Below are 17,981 nucleotides of genomic sequence, written 5' to 3'. Positions count from 1 at the left end.
CACACCATGGTACACTTTTTCACCACTCTGATGTTAATTCAACTGTCCATTCACATAAAAGAATCTAAATGAGAGGCGCCTGGGTGGCTCAGTTGGTTAAGCATTTGATTTTGATTTCAACTCAGGTCATGGTCTCAGGGTTATGAGATCGAGCCTGGCATCAGGCTGGGTGTGAAACCTGCTCAAGATTCTCTCTCTCCCTCTCCCTCTGCACCCCCCCTTAAAAAAAGAAGAATCTACATGAATTACAATTTCTAAATCCTTCTACACATACACACACACACACACACACACACACACATATACACACACACAGTTCTGTACAAAAATCACAGCCAAAATGCCACTTCAATTTACAACCTCTCTGTGGAGACTGAAAGCTGATTTGAATCTCAGGTCTACCAGTTATTTAACCTAAATCTCAATGTTCTCATCTATAAAATGAGATTACAATTCCTAGATGTGGCAGACATCCATTATAATGCCTGGTCCATATTAAGTGTCCAATAAAAGAAACCAATTATCACTACATTCGCTTATATTATTTTCCATATCACACTTCTATCTAAAATGGTCTCTAATTTCCATAGGTCCAAGTCAAGCCCCAAAACAAAAACTCTAAAGTTGGGGCTCCTTCTGTGATTGAGGCATGTGGCCTGATACGTCTTTACAGCCTATGATGGCATTACTATATTCATATACCACCAACCGATGTTCACGATGATGGTCAAAGATAATCTCAACATAGTAGAAAAAAAGGACAAGAGCATTTAAGACCAGGTTCTACATATGAACTTTCACTTCACAGGCAATGCGGATAACAAGGTTTATTTCGCACATCATGCAATACAGTCAGGAATTCTCCATTTCCAAATCCACTGTCATCACCATCTCATCATTTCTTCACCAAAAGGAGAAAGAAACCAGCAACACGAATAATTTCTCTTTAGCTTCACCAAGGTAAGAAGCAGCCAAGGAGGAGACACAAATTCAGAGAAAAAAAGAAAAAAATGGCCTTAAAAGATAAATCCACAAAAGTTAACACATATTGAATTTATGGTTCATCTGTTTAGTGCTCAGGGCAAGTAATAGATCTTGAAATCTAAAATAGATTTCACATCCTTAAGGAATAGATGTTAAGGGTAAAGATCAAATGCTTTACAGAGAAATATTTAGGAAAGCACTAACTGATTCATAAAAATTTCCTTCTGCTCATATTTCAATTCCAAAGGATAAATGCTAGGTTAAGCCACCTTTATTCCATGATCAAATGACTCCACAGTAAAGCACTGACTGGGTTTCACTCTCCTGTGTGACATGCAAACCCTATTATCCTGTATTAAAAGCAAAAACTGGCTCTGCAAAAAGGCACAGCCTGCTTAATAAACAGCACGCCTAAATTATCTTCTGGGTATTCTTAAAACGATCAACAAATGTTGACTGGGCATAAAGTTTCCTGGGTTTTTGTTTGTTGTTTTGTAATTATCGTTTGCTGTGACCTACATATGATAAAAAAAAAAAAAGAATGACGGGGGGGGGCCAAAGTCCATGTCCCCAAACTACCCTAGGTATAGAGTTCCACAATATAAACAGACATAAACATTAGGAATGAAACAATTATATAAGTTCAGACAGTGACCATCAACCAAAAGAATCAAATTTAAAAATTAACAGTCCTAATAGGAGTTTATTTCCAGAAGAAGGTCAGAAACAATTTAAACTCTTAAAAATCAAATCCTTTCCCTCATACCACAGTCACTTGTAAAATACAGCTGGGAGATGATCTCAATTGTAATAGCAACAAAAAGCAATAATACATACAGGAATAAACAAATATGTAACATACAAACGAAAAAACAATAAAAGTTTACTGAAAGACATAAATGTAGAGATATCAGAGATATTACACCGCTGGAATGGAAAAACTCAGTATTATAAAGCAATCACTTCCCTTTTGCACTAAACTACAAATTAAATGCAATCAAATTCCTATTCTTCCTGCCTCTCAGATCTCCACCCTGAAAGAGGTGGAGAAAAGGAAGGGAGTCAGGCAGATTGATTCTAAAGTTCATCTGAAAGAATAAACATGTTGACCTTGCCAAGGAATTGTTGAAAAAGAAGAATGAGGAAAAACGTGCCCTATCAGATAGCAATACATAATATAAAGCAGAGGTTGGTAAATTCTTTGTAGAGGGCCAGATCGTAAACATTTTTAGCTTTGTGGGCCATGTCATCTCTTCTGCAACTACTGGTGCCATTAGAGCTCAAAGCGGCCATAAACAATACATAAACAAATGAGGGTAGCTGTGTTCCAATAAAACTTTATTTATAGAATCTAAGTAGTAGGCCGAATTTGGCCCGTGGGCCATAATTTGCCAATGCTTGGTATAAAGGTACAATAATTACAACAGAATGGTACATATGCAAGAAGATAAACCAATGGAAGAGCACTGACAAACATATGTACATCTGTGTAAACAGACATATGTAATTAATATATGATAAAATGGCATTTCAAATCAATGAGGAAGAAAGAATCATTCAGTAAATAGAGGGGCAACTAGCTAGCATGTGGAACAGATTAAAGTTAATTCCAACCTCACCCAAAAGTTACAGATGGAAGGGGAAGGCATTCAAGGCAAAAGAAAATCCCTTATCTTGGGTTCAGGGCCCTGCATGCTCTCTGCCTCTACCCATCTCTCCAATCTCATCTCCTACCCATCCTCCTCTGGCTTATTCTCCTCAGCCACAGTGAGCTTCCTGCTGTTCTGTGAATATTGTAAGCACACTCCTACCTCAGGGCCTTTACACATGCTTTGCCTCGAGCTGCCTTCTGTCTGATAATAACATGGCTTGCTCTCACATTTCACCAGATTGCACCACCAGGTGCCTTCTTACACAACCTCGCCAGACCAACAAATAGGACCCCTTCTTTGATCTTTATCACTTTCCCATGCTTTCTTTTCCTTTTCTTTATATCACAGATTTGTCATCTTCTTCTCCCATTAAAGTGTAAGCTTCATGGAAGCCAGGACTTGGTCTTGCCCACTACTGTATCCCTAGTGCCTAAAATGATACCTGGCACCTAATAGGCACTCAATAAATACTCGATGAATGAATGCAGATCAAAGGCACCAAACCTTAATTTCGGTATGTTCAGGGCATTTCAAGTGCATCCACACCATTAGATCTTCAAATGTGAGAAGCAGCATGGTAAAAGAGGAAACTCGTAAGGAAGGCCAAGGTCAGAACATAAAGAATCTGTAAACCCTGCTTACCAGTTTAGATTTAATCTCTTAATGACTTGTATCTCCAACTGGGCCACTCGGGGGTATGCAAATCAAACAGGCATGGCACATTCAAGCAGCATCAATTCTACTCCATAGTAATTCACCTGAAACAGTGTTATACGAACACAAAAACACGAGTACGGCACTTCAAGGAGGCTTCACCACACCGAGCTATGCTGCCGGGATCCTGTGAGTACTTAAGTCACTGAACCTCTGCCATAGCAGAATGTTGGTGGAGAACTTTGAGGACTATTGCTGTGAGTCCAGGTGCTGCACAGTGTTTAAATTGGGAATTTTTTTAGAAGGATCATTCGGCAGCAAATGTGTGCCACGGATCGGGGTGGTCTGGCTTCAGAAGGGCCTCTCATGAAGACTACCGAAGTGACTGAGGCGAGGAAGGATTAGGGCCTGGCGTGAGACAGGGGCAGTACCAGTGGAGGGGAGCAATGCTGAGTACAGTGGGGCTGCACAATATCCACATTTAACTCACCCAAATTCAACCTGATTCACCTGGCCAAAAAAAAAAAGAAAGGAAGAAGAGAGAAGAAAAGAAATTTCAGTTGTCCCATAACGGCCCTCCATTCTACTGAATGAGCCACAAATCCGACAGCCGCTTGGTGAGTCTGTTTCCACACGCCAATCACATTTTGTGCATCTCACAACACTGGATGAGTCTAGTATTTAAAAATGTATTTTCCATAAAACATGGTCCCTAAATGCAAGCCAGCTGCTTCAACCGGCGCTCCACTGAAGAGCCAGAGATCTGTTCCGGTGCTGGAGGAAAGGACCGGCTGTGCTGGACTCATCTGAGGCAACCTCCAGTGGGGCACCTTCCGAAAGTACTTCCAGGTGATATTTTTAATACAGGTGATTCTGGCCTTACATATGGACTCAGAACTAACCTCTATATAAAATGTGATTGCCCTATAAGGAAAAGCCACTATGACTGCCATTCAGGAGACGACACAGAGGAGTTCAACGTTTCATGTCCATTTGTCCAATTCTCCCTTTCCTGGCTCAGGCAGGATCACACAGCTGGCTGTGGCCAAGCTGGGAATGATTCACATCCTCTAATTCCCAATCCAAAGCCCATTCCTCCATTCTAGCTTATTTCTAATCAGAGCAAAGACGGATCTATCTTCATGCTCCATAAAAGGAGAAAAGCAACACCCTTTCCCACTCAAAGTTGTTAACAATCAAGTACACAAACTTAGAGTAACATTTTCTTAAAAGTTACTAAAACTGGCTAAATCTAAAACAACCTACCAACCTTTTTTTAAAGATTTATTTATTTATTTTAGGGCGGGGGGGGGCAGAGGGAAATGGAGAGAGAAACTTAAGCAGACTCCACACTGAGCTCCACAGGAGGCTCGATCCCAGGACCCTGAGATCATGACCTCAGCCGAAAGCAAGAGTCAGATGCTCAATCAACTGCACTACCCAGGCGTCCCTACCGCCTTTATTTAAAGGGAAGAGATGTGCAGAGTAGATACCACCAACACCACCAATGTTATTTTGATTTCAAGTACACTTCTTTCTTCTGAGCACTAACGATCAATAAAAGTATTTTATTATTTTTTTAAAGATTTTCTTTATCTTAGAGAAAAAGAGCACATGCACACTCGCAGGGGGCTGAGAAGAGGGAGAGGGACAAGCCTGACACAGGGCTCCATCCCAGGACCTTGAGATCATGACCTGAGTCAAAACCAAGAGTCAGACACTTAACCGAATGAGCCACCCAGGCGCCCCTAAAAATATTTTATTATTAGCTAAACTCTAGTTGGCCCATCAATGAGCAATGCTCTCAGGTATAAAGGTTTTTAATGCAGCACTATGCACAGATATGTACTTAATAAATGCTTCTTGATGATAATGAAAATGATGAACTAAAGCAGTAAAGGCTCTTGGGGAGGGGACGGGCAGAATAATGACCAAGTTATTGACAAAGAAGTGGAACAAAATCAGACAAAAATTAAAGGTCATCAAAATCAGCATTCGTCCTGAATGTTTCTCGGACAGACCAGAACATGATCTTGCAGAGCGGAGCTCGGGCTCTCGAACTGGAGTTCAATATGGAATGCTTATAGGCTCTCTAAGCTACAGGTTATATGGCCCATTCTCCTGAAATGTCAATTTTACTCAGTGGTGAGGAAAAAGAAAAAAAATTATGTTGTCAAAGTCAAGGGTGTATGATAGTTGAAATGTATTCTTTAGGTTTGCCTTGTCTCCTTCCTTCTAGAAACAGGAGCCCTCTTTCCTGTGGGTTTCAGACCGACAGAATGAGAATGCCAATGAAGTCAAGAGGAGACCCCTACCAAACCTGTAAAGAACATGTAACAATGTTTGATTTCAGTCAACAAGATTTTAGATTTGTTACTGCAGCATAAAAGGAGAAAAAAAAAAAAAAACCCAAGTCTTCAACAAGTCCTTACAAGGCCCTACATGATCTGACCTAAGTCATCTCATTCCATTATCCTTGCTCACTCCATTCCAGCCACTCTCGTCCTTGAAGACTCACGTGAACTCCTACCTCAGGGCCTTTGCGTTTAATATGCCCTCTGCGTCAGTGACTTCTGGTGTTCACAAAGCCTAGCAGCTGACTTCACTATCTATTCAAATGTCACCTCAACAGAGAGGTCTCTCCTGACTCCTATCAAAAGCAGCACCTCCACCCCCCACGAGCTTTAGATTTATTTTATTTCTCTAAGTTTGTGTGCTAGGTTTGTGGGTCAGCTTCATACGACATGCCCCTTCTTTGCTAGAAATAGGAATTTCTTTATAAAATGGATAACAGTGCCTGCCTCATAGGGATACTGAAGAGGACTGAATGAGTCAATGATGTGATGATGGGCTTAGAATAGTACCCGGCACGAGGTAAGCACTACCTGGGTGCTGGCTGGGATGCCACAGAATGAGCAGGAACGGTCTGCTATCCGCCCAGCGCCCTCTTCCCCACAGTCCAAACCAAACCTGCTAATTAAGCCTCTGAAAACTAATCCAGCAACTGCACATCAGAGAATCATCTGGGAAGCTTGAAAAAAAAAAAGGCCAGGGTCCCCATCCAGATGGGAGTGGGGTCATTGATTTTTCAGTAGCCCAGATGATTCTAATATGCAGCCAGAGAAGGGAGTTCTAACCCCACTCTCGACTCAGTCCCCAACCTGCTGGCAGCCAATCCACTAATGGAACAAGCTCAGCACACAACAGACCGGAATCTAACTCATTCACTGGTACCCCATCAGCATGTGAAAAAAAAAAAAGATCAAGATCCAGGGAAAAGATTATAAAACTGAAAAGCCAGGTGAAAATGAGAAGAAACAAAGTAGCAGTGGGAAGATATTAACATCATTCTCCTCATCAATAAATATTTGCCACTTACAAGGCACAAAAGCCAAAAGGTGAGGCCCCGCAAGGGGAACCTCGATAAGTGGTGGGAAGCAGGTCATCATAGGTGACTCAGCGTTATCACTGAACACGAGATCCAAAATTAAAGCCGTCCACGCATACCGCTGCTGGCTTTTTCCTTCTGACTCTCACAGGACCCATAAAAGAGGCTGCGAGGAGAAGCCATACGCCCCGGAGAGGCGGTGTGTCACCTAGCACAGTCATCCACTCCCCGGCCTATGCCTGCTGGTGCCATCTCAAAGGAGTCGGCCACTTCAGGACACCCCGTGTGGCTGCACTCCAAGTGTGACAAGCTATAAGGGGCCCTAGATTCATTCCCTTTGCCCCGCCTCACCCACTGAAGAACACAGATCCACTCGGTAGTTCAGAGTAAAAATCGTCCTTTAATCTCACTAATGTTACAAGAGTTCTGATGCTCTGGCATCAGAAAGACCTGAGTTAGAGTCTCAGCTCTGTGACAGTCTAGCTGAGTGACCCTGCCTGTTACCCAGTCTCACTGTGCCTCAGTGTCCTCATCTGTACAGTTGGACTAATGGGCCCCCCTTCCCAAGGCTACTGTGAAGATGAAACGATGGTGCCTACCAAGCACTTAGCACAGTGTAGGCCCATACTATGCGCCCAGAAAGGTTCAATGCTTTCCTCCCTGTTATTATTAGAACATAGAAGAGACTAAGACACCCTGAACCTAGAAGATCAAAAAGTAAAAACAAGGTAGAAGGGATGACAAGGTGACGGGTCCTTAAAAGTATGACATCAACAGACAGTTGCCTGGACTTGAATATACAACTATCCTTCCCAGCTTCTTATTTAATTAAGAACAAGTAATCTGTGGTCTAATTTTTGGGAATGGCATTTATAGAAAGCGATATTAAAGGAAAAAAAGACTTAATCTCAACTACAGAAAAAAAAGAAAATAATTTCAAAGATGTTACACAAAAACATGTTAGTAGCTCCACTAAAAGGTAAGGGGTTTGTTGGGGGGGAGGGTTGTTAAGATTAATTTATTTATTTGAGAGAGAGCGAGCACGCCAAGTGGGGAGAGTGGCAGAGGGAGAGGGAAAGAAGACTCCTGCTGAGCACAGAGCTCAATGCGGGGTTCGATCTCAGGACACTGAGATCACCACCTGAGCCAAAACCAAGAGCCGGATGCTTAACCAACTGCGCCACCCAGGCACCCCTAAAAGGTAAGTTTTACGTTTTCTAGCTTTTCTGCAATGTTGTCAGGTATCTCCTATATTTAAAAATAATATAAAAAGTGTATTTAAGAAGTAGTTAACACAGGTCTGTTTAAAATTAAGACCTAAGAAGACTAAAATGACTATGTCATTAGTTAGTTAAGAAAAGGTATGCAATACTTTTCTTTGCCACGATCAGGTCCCCAGTTAGAATCAGTTTTTTAAATGCCTACTGTCATTGAGAGGAAGATGGCAGAAACGAGGGGACAGGAAGGATGGGAAAGAAGGAACTCCTCCTATGTCCTGATGCTGTTGGGGCCCATTCCAAGAACAAAAGAACCAAAAGCAACATGGAGCTGATCCGATCAGCTGGCTCTGCCATCATCATTCATAGGCCAAAGACAAAAGAGGGAATTCCAACATACCTGCTGGGCTGCCATAAGGATTAAACCAAAGGCAGAAACAGAATGTTGAGTATTATTTCACTGGCAGTGGTGGGGCACCTAGACCCTGGAGTCAGAATGCCCAAGTTAGAACCTCAATTCACCACTTAGAAGCTGTGTGACCTCGAGAAGATGCCTTAACCTTTCCACACCTCAACTTCTTCATCTGTAAAATGTGGATAATAGTACATAGCCTGCTTCCTAGGGTTGTTATGAGGGCTGAATGCATTAATGCAGGCAAAGCAGCTGGAACAGCCCAAGAATAATCACCAAACACGTGTCAGCCCCTCCCCCCCCTTGTTCCTCCTCACTCCCTGCGCCCCACCTTTCCTGACTTCTTGCTTTCCTCCTCTCCTTTCCTTCCTACTCATAAACTCTCCCTGGTCCCTCTTGTCAGCCCTTCGCCACAGGGCTCCTGCCCACCCTCCACCTTATCCCCCTTCACCCCAGCCTACCAAACCCCCTTTCTACCGCCCCAGGTCTCAGTACTTTCACCCATGCTGTCCCCTCCTCTGGGAAAGCACCCTCCCACCTCACCCCCAGGCACACACAAATCTTGTTCTTCACAGGGGAAAACTTCAAAAGCGAAACCCACATGATAAATGCTAACCCTTCCATGAAGTCTAATTTTTATGACTTCCCATGCATTTCCAAGGCACTCTGGGCATCCAACTAACCTAGCTGCCGTCGTGCCATACTTCAGCTGTCCATTACTTCTCTGCCTGCACCACTAAACCCGCTGGAAGAAGCTCTTTAGACACAGGGACCCAACCCCCCCACCCCCAGTCACGTGGGTTACCGCAATGCCTGACAACAAGAAACCTCAAACGTTTGGTGAATGACTAAGTGAGGGAAGGCCTCATTTGGTTCTTTCTGATAACCTCTCTTCCTCTCAAGGGTCTCCTTTTAAAGCCTAATGAGGACAGAGTCATTACACAGCAATCATCAGCAACAAAAACAGAAGAGAGCCAAGCACTTCTCTAAACTGTGTTTTTTCCCTCATTCAGTCCTTGGGATCGCTCTGATCTTGCCTCCTACTTCTTTCTCTCTGCCCAGCTCCCCACTCCACTCCAAGCACACCAGCCTCTTTGGGATTCCTATCACAGGCCTGCTCCCCCTCAGAGCTGCTGCATCATCTTCCTGCTGCCTGGAATGCCCCTCACTCCCATCAGGTCTCAACTTAAAACCTGACCCTGATATTAAAAACTACAACATCCTCCACTCCTCTCCCCTCCTTGCTCACACACCTGTGTGCCCTACCCCTTGCTTTATTCTTTACAAAACTTACAACCATCCGACACATTATATGATTTACCTGCGTATAGGCTCTCTCCCCTATGCTAGACTGAGAACTTCACGAGAGATGAAGAACAGGGCCTGGTACATGGAGGATGCTCAATAAACACTGTTGACTGAACAACTCCATACTCTGCAGTAGGTATGTTTTATGCGTGAGGACTCTGGAGTGATGCAGAGGAGCTGCTGAGTAACTTGCCCACGGTCACACAGCTAAGACATAACAGAGCAAGGATCTGAATCTAGGCAATCTGACTCCTGGGCCCACACTTAACTATTATCTGTCTCCCAACCTGACCCAGATAACAATTAAAAGACATCATCAAAAAATTTTTTAAAAAATAAAAAAAATAAACAAATAAAAGACATCATCACATCCCTGGAGGAAATCCTAGCAGTCTATGTCTTTGGGCCATACGGAACAGCCATCCACTGGGAAACTTCAAAAGAACAAGTCATTTCACTCTAGACAGTTCCATGTGGTAAAGCATTATCAGATTTATAATTTATACAGCACTGATAGTTTTTCTTTGGACTTAATAGTTCAGGAAAAAGAGGAGGAGATTTATCACACCTTCTTGTACTGTAATATCCCCATGAACAGCAAAATGACAGATCATCAACTAACATGGAGGTGGCTTACGATGACATACATTAAAAGCCAAAAATTGTGGTAGGAGGTGGAGAAGTACAGACTGCAAGGCAGCACATGGGAACTTTTGGGGGTCATGAGAATGTTCTATAGCTTAATTTTAGTAGTGGTTATAACAGTATAGATATTTATCAAAATTCATCATCAAGCTGTACACTTAGAACAGGTACAATCTTATAGTATCTGTATGATACTCAATAAATACTAAAAAGCAATAAAGACTATCAGATAGGAATTTTAACTAAATATTCTACCCAAAAAAGGCACAAAGAATATTTCCATGCTAATACTCCCAAATTAGATCCAAAAAAACGCACTAGAAGTTAGGCATTAGCTCCTGAGCATCACACCTCTCTCTCTCTCTTTTTTTTTTTTAAGGGCAAAGAGGTGATTAGAAAAAGACAGTGAAGAGCTCTGTATAATGAGATCCAGCAGGGTGGCTGATGTGTGGCTCAGAGCCTGCCTGGCCACTGGCAAAAGCAGCGCCCACAATGGACATTGACTGTGTGCTCCTTCCGTTCTTTGGGTAACCTCAGACCAGGACTCTAGGACCCTGAACAGAGTCCAATCAGGGTAGAAGGGCACATCACTGGTCTTCTCCACAAGGGCCTCTGCCACATACTGACCACTGACAGGTATGAATGTTGAATTTGTCAGAATTCTTAATTTCGAGCATCAGAAACCAACTAGCTAATATAACAGGATAGTGATTTCTTTTTTTAAAGAGGCATTGGATAATTCATAGAATGTCTAGGAAATCCAGAAAACCAAGTCGCGCAACTTAAGGGCACACGGCAGAGCACACGGACACAGCCAGAACTGGCCTGGTCCCTGGGTCCACAGCCTGCAGCTGCCCCCCACTGTCCTGCCCCCCTGCCCATTCTCTCCAAATGGCCTCCAGGCACTCCCAGCTTCTTTCCAACACTTGCCTCCAGCCTCAGATTCACGCTCTGGTGGGTGTGTCTGAGCAGCTTGACCTGCAAAGGTAGGAATGTTCCAATCAGAGAAAGAGCCAGGGCCCTTGAAGACTGACGATGCCCATCATAAACACAAATGGATGACACGCCATCTCTGGGAATACTAGTGATACAGGCAAGTAATAAAAGGCTTTCAAAAAAATATTTACAAGAAAAAAAAATCCTCAAAGAGGGAACTAAAAGGAATCATATCCAGAGGTAATGCTATTTGGGGAGGGTAGGAGTCCTTTTCATATAGTAGTGATGTACTAAGTATATTAGTTTCAAAAACTACAAGCCTACCTTCCTAAATTGAAAATGCCTCATTAAAAGTGTTTTCTAATTAAAAGAAAAATAATTCAAATCTGGAGTAGCAAATACTTTGTTTGCTAGAATAAAGAACACAAGAGGAAAAAAAAGTCCTTAGATCTGAAACGGTAATACAATGATCGCTAAAATACATGATTCTATTTAAAATGCATTTCAATATCTTTTTCTACTTAAAGCATATTTTTTAAATGTACGTTCTGCTTAAAAGAATAATTCTCAAGAGGTACTTCTCCTAACCTGAATCTCAGAATAAGAAAAAAGAACAAGCTATGAAAAGCTATTAACACTAATTCAAGATGACCGACTATAGAAAGATATCCATATCAATCTCAGATAATCAGAAAATTCACCTCCAACTAGCAAAGTTCATTTTCAAATGAAGAAAGCCTTCCAGTAATCTCAATGTATAGTTAACATGAAATAAACCCTAAGGACCGGAATCTGGTCATAAAACAAAAAGAGGGGTAATATCAGACCTGTCAAGTTCTGCCTTTGCCTTATCTCCGCAAGACTTACACACCCGATCTGAAATGGAAGCATGCATTTTCACACAGACTCCTGGCCCCTTAGTATATCACTAGCATTTTACTTTCTCCTTGAGAATTTCTCTATGCCACATTCTTCAAAACTGGTATCTGCACGTATTTAAAAAGAAATACTATTTAAATTGGTTTGCTTATGGCTGACTTTGTCAAAAAAGAATGAATAAGTGAAAGTTTGTATTCCCTGAAGAAAAATCTGAAGATAATGAAAGAACGACTCAGAAGCATGCTAAATAGCAGGAGGGAGAATTACAATTTTCCAGATAATTCACTATTTAACAGTTGACCATTTAAGTGCAATTCAGTACATATTTGAAGACCTAGACAAAGTGCCATCCTGGATGATAAAATGGATACTAAACAGTCCCAGATCTCAAGGGGGTAATAATCTAATTGGGGAGGGGACAAATAAGTAAATGAGCAGCTACTGTTATATTAGATAGAACTGAGAACAGAAATAAACCCTACTTCGGAGATTCAACGGAGAGAGAGGGAACAGGAACCCAGTAAAGAACAGTTCCCCAAAAGTAGGAGAGTCCTTTTCATATAGTAGTGTTGTACTCAGTATATTAGTTTCAAAAACTACAAGTCTACCTTCCTAAATTGAAAATGCCTCATTAAAAGTGTTTTCCCAAGGAAGGTGCGGGGGGGGGGGGGGGGGGGGGGTTGCTGAGCTTCCATGCGTAAGGCTGATTCAACCCCAGGTTCTGAGGAGTCTGTATTTCATTAAGCAAACACGAGCCCTCGAGGTTTTGTGTAGGGCAATCCTAAGGACAAAGATGATTTAACTAGTGATGAAGAGGACAAAGTGAGAGGAGGCTGAGGCTAGCAAAAGGATTACTGCGGATTAACAACAACAACAACGTAAGAAAGATGGGTGAGCCCTAAGGCGACAGCAATAGGTAGTAAGGCACGGGAGGAAATGCAGTCCCCCTCTTACCACCAGCCAGGGAAAAAGAGGATGAGAAATGTCTTAGCTTCCACCTTGGGTTATTAAGTGAACTGCGGCTTCATTCACCAAATGAATAAAATTAGTCTTGTTTTGCTCTTTGTTTTGACTACTAGGAAGCTCAGAGCCAAATATTTGGCCTATTTCTAACATACGGCAAGCATTTATGTGCAGCCTGTACATCTAAAGTTTATTTTCCTTCTCTTTTTAAAACTTATTTATTAGAGAGAGAGAGGAGAGGGAGAGGGAGAGAGAGACTCCCAAATAGACTCCACACTGAGTGTGGAGCCTGACCCTGGGCTTGATCTCATGACCCCAAGATCATGACCTGAGTCGAAATCAAGTCGGACGCTTAACCGACTGAGCCACCCCGGCGACCCTATTTTCCTTCTCTTCACAGCTTTTATCTGTACTTAGTAAGTCACTTTTAATTATTTTTAAATGAGGCAGAAAATAAATCAACAGATTAAGAAAAGACTGAGACCAAGCCAGAGATAGCTGGACAAAGTAGCTGGCTCAGGGATATAACCTGTAGGCTGCCAACCCAGAGTATTCTCCTCACTGCTCCTCTACCCTAGCAAAGGCCACATCTCACAAAAGCAGCTGAAAAATGCCAGACTTCCACTTTTTCAACCTTCCTTACAAGTAGCAGTGCCATTAAATCAGTTCTACCCAATGAAACTGAAGGGGAAGTCTCCAAGGTGACGTTCTAGAAGACTCCTCTCTGCTAAGAGAGAGTTGTAAGAAAATATCCTTCCTTCCTTCCCGTCTCACACAGGGATGATGTCTGGGGCCACAGCAACCACATTACCAACATGAAGCAATGAGCCTGAGGCTTTCCATAAGCCAAATACTAAAAATAGGAGAATAAAAGGATGGAAAGAGCCTAAAGTCTTCAAGCACATCATTCAGACACCATACCACCCTTACAACCATCTATTCTCTACACTTCTTGCTACTGGACAATAATAAATTCTATTATTTATGCCATTTTTAGTTGTGTATAGTTACTTGCCAATAATGGATACACACGGTCAAATCATGAGGTCAGTTTCTGACAGGCTGATTTTTATTCTGCTGAGTTAACAAGATCATTATTCTTGAGATGAGAAAATGCAAACATGTATTATTAGTCAGGAAAAAAGCAGTAAGCTATAAGAGCTGCTGGGAGCAGCTAAAGATAAAAACAGAAAGGGATGTAATGGTAAATAATTATTTGAAAAAGCATGATCAAGTATTGATAGGGGCACTTCTTGGAGGCAGGAACAAAGGAAGGAAAGAGTAAATGTACAGAAGTCCTCTAAGATGGAGAAAATGAAGGAGACTTTCTTTTCTGGCAATGTTATAAACAAGATAACCTAAAAATCCTTCCCAATATAAAACAGTGAAAAAATTCTGGGTTAAGTATAAGAAACATCTGTTTAAATGCACAGCTAAGTTCACATGAAAATAAAGGACGTCCCCAAAGGCTCAAAGAGGACCCTAAAATCCACAGCATAAAGTAGAAGCTGATCATGTTTAGAAACCTAGGGTTTGAGGGGCTGGAGGAGAGGGGGATTGTGTGCGCGTAAAAGGTATCTGCCCTTTGGGATGTAACAAAAATAAAAAGGGAAAGAAATTACTGGCCTAATATTTTCTTTAAAACACCATCTTGAAGGCAATTATAACTCTTGTTTTCAACCTTGGACACTTTACGTTTTATATGAACAAATTCCAGCATTAAGTGCATATTTTAAAAAACATGTCCATATTACATATTTACATATCACAAAGGGCTTCCTGAATATTTCATCATAAGATTAAGTAAAACATAAGATGGACAGAAATCTTTTCCTGAAAAAACCATACATTGCCCAATTTTTCGGCCATGATTTAATCACTAATCACTTAATCAAGTTCAGTATATTTGTAACTATACTAAAAGGTTTCCAAATTTTAGGACTTTTTGGTAAAATTTTATCATTAGGGTCATTATAATATTCTTCCAGTGACTATGCGACCAATAGTTTCATAATACCTTATGTATCATATAAAAATAGTCTGTTATCTCCAAGCTAATGTTATTGCCCTCTACATGACAGATTCTGCAATGTACAAATTCAGTATATAAATGGTAATGGGAACTGGCAAAGGATGTGGTGTTTGGGGCATCTACAGACTGAGAGGATGGTCTCTAATATTAAAGAGGCAAAGAGAAAAGAATTACAGCCCCAGCTAAAAACAAAAACACAAAAACCTCTTAAGGTCGTCCACTGAGTTTACATTCTGCTAGCCTCATTTACTTCCCACGTTCCCTTGAAAACTGAAAACATCCTATATTCCCTTTGCTCATCTTCATGCTGGCTTTATGAATGGGCATAGTTCCACCCTAAATTCCATTAAGCCGCCTCCATCATTCAATTCATTTCAAGACCATCTTCTTTCAAAAAGTCCTATCTTTGGGCAGTTCAAACAGCCCAGGAAATACAAACACATAATCCATATTATCTTCACAAGGGTTACATGGGTCTCCACTACATTCCCAGATTTACCTAAGACGAAATCTTTTAACCTACTGTTTACATACACTGGATGCCACAATAAATACAGCATCCTAAACTCTGCTTTAGACTGTGCTGCATCTTGAATGTTTCTCCAAGCCTACGTGCTAGATGGTAAAAGACTAAGCATTTACTCTACAAATAAGGCCACCAAAGGCAGGGGGAAGTAATCAACTCGGGAATCAAGAACCCAAGTGTGAAAGGACTGCGTTTGGCTTGGTTCTCCCCCTCCCGCTGACACAGGGAGAAGGTCCAGTGAATCGCTCCAGTCCCAGGGGACGAGAGAGGCTCCGAAGAGCGCGCTCGGGTCCGCTGGGAATAAAGCACGAGTTAGCAGAGCCGGAGGCTCCGAGGGGCGCGCTGCATTCTGGGACTCGTTTCCACAGTTACCCACGTGCACCCAACCCAACCGCGGCCCCGCGCGGCGCGGACTACAAGTCCCAGAATTCCGCGCGACCGCCTTTCCCCTTCACACCCGGCCACTGGAGCCAGACCCTAAAGGAAACCCCTAAAGCGTCCTCCCCGCAAGCTTGGCAGAGGTCTCGCCCCGCGAGCGCTTACGCGGGGCCTCTGGCCCGGCCCTCCCTGCAGGGAAGCGGGTCCCCAGGCACCAGCGTCCACACCTGACGACCAGAAATTAGACAACTGCGTCACAGACTGCCAATCCCACGGACTGCCTGGGACCCCAACACCTCCCCTGCGCAAAACCCCCCACCCGGTCTACAGGGCCCGACCCCTCCGGATCCCGCCGCGGAAAACCCGCAGCCCGCACCCCGGCCCCGCCTCCCAGTCCCGCAGCCGGAGCCCGCGCCAGCGCTGACCTCGCTTCCCGCCGCTCTGGGGGAACCGCGGCCAGCGCCAACCTCAGGGCACCTCCCCGCCCCCTCCACCTCAGCCCCGCCCCCTCCACTCCCCGCACCCCGAAGCTCAGGGCTCCCCCTTTCACGGACCCTGTCTTGATCGTGGGGAGGGAACACCTCACAGAAAACATAGTCTGACACCCCCCCCCAGCCCTGCGCGGACCGAATCTGGACTTGACAGTCCTCCCCCTGCCCTGGCCCCTCCCAACCCCCCTTTCCTCCTAACTAGCTCTACACCCCCACCGCACCTCCTCTACCCCTGCCCCCATCCTGTCACCCCAAACCCTCCCCTCCTCCTTCTCCTCTCACTCCCAATTACCCTCTCTTCCCAACACCTGCTCAATCCTATTACCCCAACGTCTGCCCCCTCTCACCACTCCCAGTTACCCACCACCCTTCCTATGCCTCTCCCGCCCGCCGGACTCCCCAACTATCCCATCACACCCCAATCCCTCCCACCACCTCGCTCTCCCGTTACATCAGCCCTCATCTCCGTGCCCGCCCTCCTGCCCCACTCGGCCGCTACCCCCATTCCCCCACCGCATTGTTCCCCCCCCACCCCCGCCATCCAGCCCTTCTTCCCATTGTCCCCGCCCCCGCGCTCCCCTCGCACTCACCCGCCTTTCTCACGGAGCCGCCCGCACCGCTCAGCCCCTAGGAAATCCTCACCCCTGCGCCCCGCTCGCTCGCTCCCTCTCTTTCTGCCCGCGCCGGTGCCACCCCCGGCCCTGCCCGCTAGCGCCCGCCGCCGCCTCCACCTCCATTCACCCCAGGCACTCCGGTCCCAGCCCTTCATCGCACGTCCCGCCCCCCCTGCCCCCAACACTGAAAAGGAGCCAGTCCCCACCCCCCTCACCTCCGCCCTCCCCCGGCAGGCCGGCCCCTTCCCCCCCACGCCCGCCCCCGCGCCACCCGCAGCGTCACCGCCCGCCCCGGCCCCGGGAGGGGAAGGGGTGGCTCCTGGGCAGGGGCTCCCGGCGCGTTTCGGGACAGGAGGCGGGGGGCGGGGACTGCGGGAACGGAGTGGAGAGTGTTGGCAACCGCCCGGCCCCGGCCCGCTCGCTCTGTTACTCACTGACAGCGGCGGCATCCGAGTGCATTTTCGGGCAGCTCACACCCCACTCGCCGCCCAGGCTCCCGCGCTCGCCTCGCGGTCCCCCCACCGGCTCGCCGCACCTCGGCTCGGAGCTGAGGACCAGCCGCCAGCACACCCGGCCCGCCCACCTCGGCTCCAACCATTGGCTGAACCTCGCTTGAGGGACCGCCCCTCAGCGTCTCTCATTTGACAAAAAGAGTGCGGAGGGCGCCGGTCTGGAGCTGGCAAAGAGGCCCCGCCCCTTGAAGTCCAATGCGATTGGCCCGGCGCCTCGTCCCCGTAACGCCCCTGGCGGAGGCCACGGTCTGGAACAGCAGGTTGGACCCGGCTGCTGTCACTCACCCCCGGGTGTCCGAGAGCGCGTGTAGGGGCGAGGCTGGGGAACTGGTCCACCTTGACCCTGAAGCCCCGCCCCGTCACGGGCGGGATTGGTGGAGCTGCAGACCA

The 17,981-nt window shown here is 45.0% G+C and overlaps 1 protein-coding gene across 5 annotated transcripts in view; it reads right to left on the bottom strand.

Moving 5' to 3' along the window:
* Positions 1–17,661, bottom strand: part of DCUN1D4 (defective in cullin neddylation 1 domain containing 4) — a 69,448-nt gene extending 51,787 nt beyond the window's left edge. For 3 of the 5 annotated variants that reach the window (XR_004917630.2, XM_036093052.2, XM_036093053.2), the window contains exon 1: positions 17,514–17,661. Coding sequence is in view for 2 of the 5 variants with exons in the window: in XM_036093052.2 (XP_035948945.1) it covers positions 17,514–17,538 (25 nt within the window). In the remaining 3 variants the exon portion in view is untranslated. Of the gene's footprint in view, positions 1–16,399; positions 16,421–17,055; positions 17,199–17,513 lie in introns of those variants that run through there. The other 2 variants (XM_036093054.2, XM_036093055.2) reach the window with 2 other exon arrangements.
* Positions 17,662–17,981: the final 320 nt, after the last annotated feature.

Source organism: Halichoerus grypus, chromosome 3, assembly GCF_964656455.1.
Source record: "Halichoerus grypus chromosome 3, mHalGry1.hap1.1, whole genome shotgun sequence".
Lineage (NCBI taxonomy): Eukaryota > Metazoa > Chordata > Mammalia > Carnivora > Phocidae > Halichoerus > Halichoerus grypus.
Note: the sequence above shows the minus strand (reverse complement) of the source record. Positions and strands in the feature narration are given on the sequence as shown.